The 9,948-nt window shown below is 33.9% G+C and overlaps 1 protein-coding gene across 1 annotated transcript; it reads right to left on the bottom strand.

Moving 5' to 3' along the window:
• Positions 1–1,265: 1,265 nt before the first annotated feature.
• LOC111810765 (subtilisin-like protease SBT5.3) lies at positions 1,266–6,215 on the bottom strand. The gene is made up of 11 exons (XM_087117564.1): positions 6,106–6,215; positions 5,909–6,018; positions 5,722–5,819; positions 5,289–5,453; positions 5,101–5,203; positions 3,653–4,187; positions 3,345–3,442; positions 2,669–2,914; positions 2,383–2,494; positions 2,062–2,275; positions 1,266–1,906 (listed from the first exon to the last, which is right to left on the bottom strand). The coding sequence occupies exons 1-11, from the start codon at positions 6,187–6,189 to the stop codon at positions 1,362–1,364; spliced, it is 2,310 nt and encodes a 769-aa protein (XP_086973690.1). The 5' UTR covers positions 6,190–6,215; the 3' UTR covers positions 1,266–1,361.
• Positions 6,216–9,948: the final 3,733 nt, after the last annotated feature.

Genomic DNA, 9,948 nt, shown 5'->3' with positions numbered 1-9,948 from the left:
AAACAACTGTCAGTAGTAAAACAACTTTGAGTAGTTGCCAAAGTGTGGAGCTTAAGTTTTGAAAAATATTTAGTAATTTATTTAGGAGAATTATTAGACGTTTTAATATAAGGAGAATGTTCAGAAAATTTGTTAGTGCTTTCTCCCACATATAAATACTCATTAAATGTATGCTCTATTCACAACTACAAAAGAGAACTAAAAAGCATAGTGCTTAAGGTTCTTAGTCCAAGAAACTCTCTCCTCAAGTTGTTCTTTCTCCTTCATTAATTTGTTTTGGTATATTTTGATCTAGGTCAAAACCAATAATTGAAACGATCAAAGGCAAAGGATCCATCTGATTCCAGTGTAAGAACGACGATCAATGTCTATTTCTATTGACCAAAGAATATTACATCCCAAGTTTGAAAAAAGATCAATGTCTATTTCTATTGACCAAAGAATATTACATCTCAAATTTGAAAAAAAAATATTATTAGCTTTGATCAAATAACAGAAGAAGGTAGCATAATGAAGTTAGTTGACTCGTTCCTCAAGATATTCGACAAAAAAGGAGCTCTGTTGAAAAAGGTAAAACAATTGCAAAATCGCAGTATAAGATACTAATAAAATACCATCAACATCTTCCAAAAACCTCCATTAGCATTGAGAGCAAGAAAGAGAAGAAGAAATCAGGGGGTCGTGAGAAGAAGGAACGAAGAACAGAGCTAAGAAGAAATTAGAAGAAATAGCAATCTACAAGTCAAGGTGTTTCATAAAACTTACTGTCTTAACCAAAGAGGCCTCCTAGAGGCCGACTTAAAAAAACAAAAATTCAATAATAATAGGGTTTAAAAAGAGGAGTAGCTTACAACATGATGAAGTTCGAGTGTAAAAGAGAGGTGGAAGAATTGTCAGTAGCTGACAAATTGTGAAGCATAGTTATGGAAAATAATTAGTGGTTTATTTAGGAGAACTTTTTGCGGTAGAAAGTTTAGAAAATTTTGTTAGTACTTCCTTCCCAATAAATGTAACACGGATCAACGCTCTATTTACAACAACACTCTATTTACAACAACATATGAGAATTGAAAAACATAGTGTTAAGATTCTTAGTCTAAGAAACTCTCCCCTCAAATTGTTATTTCTACTTCATTTATTTTGTTTTAGGATAGTTAGATGGTGCCTGAAAACCAACCCTTCACATTTTTGACGGCTCTTTTTAAGCCCTTCAGCATAGAAAACTTAAATAAATTAAACTAAGAAAAAAAGCAACTAAAAATTCATTATTATCCGACATAAGAACTGTGAACAAGAAAAGAAATTTTCAAAAGATTGAGCTAAAACAAGCTAAACTCAATCCAACTTATGGGCTTGTTTTACTAAATCCCTAATATCACAAAAATCGGGCTACTAACACGATGTTTCCCATCAGACCATACAAGTTTTCCAAACACATGCTCTTCAGTTTGATTATTTGACACCCTCCTTAACACAACTTTGAAATCCTTCTCTTCATCAGTTTTAGTGAACTTCAAAGTACTTGGGTCTACCGAAACAGAAACTCCTGGTGGTGCCTCGACTTGAGCAACATACGTGCCTGGACTTCCCACATTTTTTACTCTTCTTTTGATCTCTACTGCCTCTGATTTCAAATTTTTCATTGAGATTGATGGGTAGTTCAAATCTGTTACTTTGAATGACTTTGAACAAACAAATGAAGTATCATTAGTGAATAGTTTCATTTGTGTTTTATTGTAGCCACGGGCACATAGGAAGTTCAAATAGTCTTGAGTGGAGAGGTCGTAAACAAGGCCTGGATTTGATGCTTTGTTTGGTTGGACATGACCTGAACCATATGCCAATGGGTTTGCTTTCTCCTTTTCTGAGCTTAGTATTGGATTTAAGTCATTGGCTTCGGTTCCCGCTACCAAACAAAACCGTTAGTAAGCAAGATTTAAGTCAAAAGTTTCTTAATGCAAAAAATGCAAATACCATAAATAACATCTCTTACTATTTATAAATTACTAGTTTAATTAGTCCCTTAAATTTAAAATGATAGAACAATTTTGAATAACGAACCTGTCGTCATGATTGCAGATCTGATAGCTGCTGGACTCCATTTTGGATAAAGCGTTTTGAGAAGGCCGACGATGCCAGAAATATGGGGGCATGACATGGAAGTGCCCGATAATGTAATAAATTGAGTATGACGCTTATCATAAGGTAAATCAGTTATGGATGCTGCTTCAGAGAAAGCCGCTATTATATCCACCCCTGGTGCTGTTATATCAGGCTGAAATTAAAAAAAAAAAATGCTTTACTTAAAATTTTGTGATTGTTAGGGGATGACACATTAAACTTTATACTATACAAGTACTCAACCCATCGTCCTTAACCAACCTTGAGTATTAAGGGCTCAACTGTGTTGGGACCTCTCGAAGAGAATGAAGCCATAATTGGTGCTGGTTTGATTCCCAACTCAGTCACCTGAGTCATGTAAGCTATTGGGGTTCTGTTTCAATCACAAAACATGAAATATATAACAAATTTTGAGTTTGATAAATTTTTTAACTTAAAAAATATATTTAATAGTCCTATACTTCTAATTTTATGTTTATTAGATCAAAAAGTTCAAAATACTTCGTGAATAAACATGGAAGTTGATGGAATAAGATGGAGTAATTACTTAGTAGATTGGATGTATTGGTAGACTGATTCACCATCGGTATAGCTTATATGTGCAGCAGGAAGAAAGTGAGGACTAGCCGAAAGATCATCCCCATATTGCTTGTCATTAGCTAGAATCATCCCAACACCACCTGCTTGAGCAACCACATAACCTTTCTCTCCTTTTGAATTTTCTCCTCTAAGGCAAACTACAATTTTTCCTTTTACCTTTCCTGGATTAAGAGACCCTTTACGACATAGTATGCTACAAGATCACAATAAATTTGGCTTAATATCATATGCTATAGTCAATTTATTCTAATTATTACCGTAAAACTATAGGGATTAAATTATATAAAATACTCTTAAATTTGAAAACATATTTTACCTTTTGAAAAATTTTATTTTAAAACTTTCAAAAATTGTGAAAGATGCAAATATTCTACAAATTAGAAAAAATTATGATCACAACTGATAACTATATATGTATAAAAAAAATATGATTAATGTTTATTGTTTATTTCAACTGAAAAGATATAGCTAACATCATTTATAAATTTACATTATAGGGTCTAATAGAAAATTTCTTTTAAGGAAAATTTTTGGATCTAATTTAAAATTCAAGCTTAGGACATGATTGAAATGTATCCAAAATTTAGAGATATTTTATATAGTTTAGAGAAAAATATACTCACGCTTCGGTACTAGAGGTGTTGTTGGATTTTGCATCTAAAGCACGAATCAGTGGATAGAACTTCTTAGGTGGCAATAATTTACTAGAAAGACTTTCACCCTGGTATGGATAATGAAAAATTATTGAAGAGAACATAAACATGGTAGAGAGCCCTAAACTCAATCGATACAAATATAGACATGTATACATACAATTTCATATGCCTAATGCAATTTACTATATTTAAAACTGATTCCATACTTACCTAAATATGTATAAATAGTGTCAAGAACATAACTATATACTACTAACAAGTGTTGGAAAGAGTACCTTGAATTGCCTCTTGTCTCCCAACACCACGTAACTTGTAAAAAGCCTGTCAACTGTGCTAGCTCCCACAGTTATCATCCATGGTGCGACATTTAAGATAGTACCTTCACTTGGTCCTGAATTTCCAGCTGAACAAACAACAGTGATGCCGTTCTTCACTGCATGGAAGGACCCTATAGCTATAAGATCGTCGGAAAATTCTTGAATACCTCCACCGAGTGAAACCGATAGAACATCAACTCCATCACTAATGGCAGCTTCAAAGCTAGCTAGAATATCGGCCATAAAACACCCATCACCTGTATCTGTAGACCAACATACTTTATAGGCAGCAACAAGGGCTTTAGGAGAACCCCCTTTTGCAGTGCCATAACTATTTCCTAAAATGCTTACTCCTTTAACGAAATTGCCTCCAGCAGTGGATAAGGTGTGTGTTCCGTGCCCATCAACGTCCCTTGCTGTTTCATAGCTTGAGTTGAGAGGTCCCGTGTCGGATGCAAAGCCTTTGTTGAAATATCGTGCTCCAATCAGCTTTCTGCATTTAAAATTACATACAAGCATTTGATACAATGATTAGCTAAAATACAAACACGACAAGGAAAAATCTAATATCATTTGTATATAAGAAGAAAATTCAAAAGTATTGAGTTTATGCATTTGCATGGTTAAAAACATAGATTCATGGACAAGTTTAGTTCCTAATTTTTTTTTTGTTTATATATATTATATATAGTCTATATATGAACTAAAATAAATGTCTCGTAAGTCTATATAAACTCTTAGCTTTGGATATATTTTATTCCTAAACCTTAAAAAGGCTTAAGTTCCTTAAACCTACAATTTTGTGATAGTCAATAAATCTTGAAATTTTAATTTTGTGTGTACTAAATCATTGATCCATTTGATATTTATTTAAAGTTTACAAACCTACTTAAAAAAAATATAAATTGAAGGTCCAGAGTTCTATTAGACATAAAATTTAATTTTATGTCGAATAGAAGTTTTTAAATATCTGAATATGTCTAGGACCTATTAGAACATAATTGAATGTTCCAAACATGGTACACAATTAAAAACTTTTTTGGACACAAAAAATTAAAGTTCAAATCCTTATTAGATAATTTTTAAAGTTTAAAGATATCTTAAACATAAACTTGAAAGTTTATGAACTATACTCGTAATTTAACCAAGAAAATGAATTTGAGGTAATTTTGCTCTAAAAATTTATAAGTTTCTTTTTAGTATCATTAATAATGTTTCGATAGCATCTAACAAATTTTAGATTAATATTCACTTTGAACAACTATTGTCAAGTGTGTGTTTGTCTATTGTGCGAATGAAAGTGTCTAATTTGTGCCTAATATATTAGGCAAATGGAAGTGTGCATATTTCTAAAAGAATTAAATAGAGGTGAAGTAACATTCACTAAGAGATTTGATGTTAGGAACCTGTTGCAACTAAAGTTGGTGCCACCTTCACAACTTCCCTTCCATCTTGTTGGGATAGGTCCATATCCTTGGTCACTAAAACTCTTTGATTCTGGCCAAACACCTATATGGATTCCAATTTCATATAAAAATTATTACAAAAACTCAAAAAAAAAAAAAAAAAAAAAAAAAACAAAAGTAAAACCAACCAGAGTCAATGTTGCCAATGATTGTAGATTCACCAAATCTTGAAAGGTTCCAAAGTGAGTTCAAAGGAATTCCACCATCATTCTCAACTCCAAGAAAGTTCCATGATCGTGTAGTGTGCAGTTTTAGTTTTTTGTTCTCATGTACTGATACCACATCATGATGCTCTAAAAAAGAAAAAGGATAAAAACATCATCATTATTAAATTAAAAAAACAAGGATCGCCTTGATAACTATTTGAAATTAAGTGTGAATACTTCCAATCTACAAAATTTGGAAACTAAAAAAGGTTTTTGGAATTTTTTTTATGAGTATGGTAATGTTTCCATAAAAGTATGAAACCAATAAATTAAGAACAAACAAATATAATTTCATCAGAAAATCATTATCAAACAAAATGATGTCACAGCCGTATGAACAGATGAATCATTTTACTTGCTATATCTTCTGCAACTTTCTGATCAAGAACAGCTGCAAAGGCATTGATATGTCTATTGTATGAGTAAAAGATTGCTTCCTTAGCTGCTTCGTTGCTGTACTTGGAAACAGAAACATAAGATCGTAAATTAGGAGTGAGAGTTCAACAAATCTGCACTACATGATTTGAAACTAAACGATTTACCTTCCTAACACGGATCCAAGTAGATTGTAGTGGGTTTGTGTTGCAAGTTGAAGATCAATTGCGGAAGGATTCAATCCATGTGAATGTGATCCCAAGTAAACAATATAAGACTGCACACAATTAAAAAAAAAACTTGAGTGTCTAAAACACATTTGGTTATAAACATTAAAAGGATTTAGAAGTGATCAATGACTAACCTTCTTGGCTGCAATGGTGGATGTTTGCAAAAGAACCAAAAGAAAGAAGGAGACAAGTAATGGAGGAAGATTGAAGGCCTCCATTTCTTTTCCTCTTTAAGAATAATGATTCCTTGGTGATCAGTGTTTCATTTGGGCTTCATCTTTCATTTCTCTTTATAGAGTTGGGAATAGTGGAAATTCATGGTTTGTTGAAGAAAATATTAAGATAATTATGGAAGGAGTGTAAATTATAAAACAACTCATACTGTTCCAAAAACATTGAATCAATAAGGGATATTATCAAAATGAATATGGTATGGTTAAATGGTTTTGTTCCATTTGACAGCACCAGACGAGATTCTGTTCCAATTGCAAGATCATCCTCTTAAATTTTGTTCATGGCACCTGCTATAAATAAATGGAGATTTTTATGCAAAGGAATCTCTCCATTTTAAACCCTTTTATTATTATTAGAAGTTTTAACTTGGAATAAATAATAACAATGCATAAATATCTTTTATTATTAGAAGTCTTAACCCATTTGTCGAATATATTTACATAGTAAAATGATGACATTTAAATGATATAGGTTATGGTACGGTATATGTGATTATTGACACGTTTATGATATGATATAATGTGAACCAATATGTTAGGGATATGTTATGTGATATGTTGGGATCTCATGCATTATTGTGTGTTCATCTATTGGGGGATACCCCTCTTCCTTGATGATAGTACAGATGCGTACACTACTAGGCTGGGGAACGTTCATTATGTTTATCATAATGTTGCCGTGATGGTTGCTATTCCGAACAGGTGTTCCGCATCAACAACTCCTGGAGAATGCTTGCCCGACTAGAAAGGGGGCCCAAGAGGTGTGCGAACTGATTGGTGGGTTCATATTCGCACATGTGGACTGTGTGTAGGAAAATTAAGTACACATCCCAATTACCTAACAGGATAGCCGTAGTAAGAAAATAGACTGTTATGATAGGGCTCATTGATGAGATTGTATGTGTTTGCATTTGACCTTAATAGTGGGGTCAATTACGGAGTATGTTTTAAAATACTCAAGTCATATGCTACTCCTATCTCAGGTAACGGCGAGGCATTCCTATATGGTTCATGACGACATCGCAATACGAGACCATGTCACAAACATAGGGTAGTCACGTTTATTTTTCTTAGACTTGGGTTAGAATGAGATGTTTTTAATTTAAATGTTTATTTGTTTAATTTAGTTTATTATTATGTCATTTTAAAGATATTTTCAAAACACGTAAGTCCATGAAGGTATTTTCAGATGAAATTTAAGTTTTCGAACACGTAAGTCCATGACTGTTTATTACTAATATGTTCATAAATATGTAGAAAGGATGATGAAAACTTGTGATATGTGCTCTGGTTATTTTTTATGGATGTTATAACCCCGTTAAGCATATATAGTTGAATTGCATGTCTTATTGTACATTAGCTTCATGTGCATGAATGTGTGTTCTCACTAATAGAAATAATTTAGTTATTAAGAGATAAGCTTAAGGCATTAGAGACAGATTGGCTAGACGATTCGTAGAGACCGAATGACTCCAACAAACTGAGCACTTTAGGATCATGAGTGGCGATCAATGGGTCTACACCCTAGTGCACTCAACCAAGTAAAGGTCAAGGAGCCAGAACAGATAATCATGGAGAGGAGAGTCCATGTCAAAGCCACCAAACCGCCTTAGTAACCTAGAGTACTGCCACAACAAACTAGAAAGACTAAGGTAGTGTCCAAGTTTATAGCACATACCACGGGTTGTGTGACTGACAAGTTAGTTGGGCTACCCTGCACAACGGATCCATCCTTCGAGAGGACGTAGGATTACGTAGGTAGTCTTAGTTGCTAGCAAGCACAAAGGGGTCGCTCCACCAACCTTGGGTAACATGATGGTCCTGTAGGTAGGGTTTGCCAACTAACCTCCCTCCCATGGATGATTAGAGCAGGATAGCACATACCACGATGTCTCCATTAGTGAAAGAGTTTTATGAGGTAATGTCTCAATCGGAGAGTAACCACTACTTAGGCTAAGATAGTTACCTAAGTCCGAGAGAAGCAAAGGTTGCATGCCTTGAGCCTAGAGAAAAGTTTGTAGACACCAACTAGGTAATGGATGTGATGAGAGCCTGCAAGTAGGTTGCTTGGTAAGTATAATTTTATACTCACCCCTTCCTTCCTTTATTTTTTCTCAAGTGACTGATATCACTGGTTGAGACAAGAGGTGCTCGAGAACTTTGAAGCCATAAAGGGTGTCGATCCAGTAGGTTTGCATGTTATAGAATGTCATATTTTATAACTCTTGTATCCCAATCTTGTTCCCTACCTTGTAAACAATCTCATACCTTTGCGCTTGTAAACGTTCTTAATTTAGTTTTAATGTGAGTACATTTATTTCTTTTAAATCACATAAAATTTTATTGTAATTTCTAATGTTATCTTTCATATATGTTTTTATTGCATAATCTGTTATTCTTGACCTAGCTAAAATTTTAAGTCCGTATAGTAAATGCAATTTAATTTGTCACTCGTTGCCACTCTTTGTTATGATAATATTAATATACAAATTGATACCAAGGAAATAATGAAAGTTCAATGTATAAGGAATGATTTCGAGAGAGAAAGTATCGTGCTAGTGACCAAAATAGCTATTTAATTATGGTCGTTTTTATTAAAAAAAAAAAAAAAAAAAAAAAAAAAAAAAAAAAAAAACTCTTTGGGTTAAAGTGTAACGCCCCGTTAGGTTTAATATATATATATATATATATATCTATATATATTAAAATAAAACTAACAAAATAAAGAAATGGTTTAATATATATATATTAAAATATAAATAAATAAAAAAACGACCACCTCTCCTTTAATCTCTTAGCCCCTCCTCTAAAATACCTCCCTCATCCAGTAAACAAAACAGAAACGGAAAGAAAAATTTTCTGGAGAAAAAAAAAATGTATACAATAGAGAGGTCGTTAGACAATAATGATGGAGAGATGGTTAGACAATAATGGAGAGATCCACGAGAAGGCAGATAATGAGAGAGATGGTTAGACAATAATGGAGAGATCGACCAGAAGGCAGATAATGAGATCGTAGACAAATAAAGGAAGAGAGATGTCATTTGAAAAGGAAACAAACCTTGGCAACATTGGGTGTAGTTCTCGAGGAACGGGAGCTTACGTTAAAAAAAATTAGGGAATACTTCGGCTAAGGCCAACCAGGTAAGTGGCTCACCCGTCGTAGGTTACGCGTTAATTGCTGTATGTTGGCACGTGCCTGTGGATATGCAAGTGTCATTAAATTGTATGCTAGCTTAATGTGCTTAAGTACGAAATCATGTGAACGTGAATGTATGTTATGTATGCTGCTTAGTTGATGTGATATGTTATGCATGTGACGATGTGTGGCCCTTGTACGACTATGACTTGTCTGTATGAATATTTGAATGTAACTGTATGAATTGTATGACATGAAATACGGTAAATTGCATGATACATAACCCTGCTAGGAATATGTATGATATGTAACGAAATGAGAATGAGAATGACATGTAAGTATGAAAACGTGACACGGGGTTATGTTCATTAATGATAACTGTAGGACTAGTGGGACCTCATGCATATTGTGTGTTCATGCATTTGGGGGGATACCCCTATCCCATCACGAGGGTACAGATGCGTACATCCAATGGCAGGACAAAGATTGTTATGCGCTGCATAGCGCTACCGTGACGGTTCTAGTTTTAACGGGTCCCAGTATAAGGGCTCCCAAAGCATGCCCACCGGCTAGGGACAGTGGCCCAGTGGTGTGCGAACTAGCTG

This window comes from Cucurbita pepo, chromosome 14 (genome assembly GCF_057944985.1).
Source record: "Cucurbita pepo subsp. pepo isolate OVF chromosome 14, ASM5794498v1, whole genome shotgun sequence".
Taxonomy (NCBI): domain Eukaryota; kingdom Viridiplantae; phylum Streptophyta; class Magnoliopsida; order Cucurbitales; family Cucurbitaceae; genus Cucurbita; species Cucurbita pepo.
The sequence above is the reverse complement of the archived record's forward strand: the minus strand, read 5'-3'. Positions and strand labels throughout refer to the sequence as shown.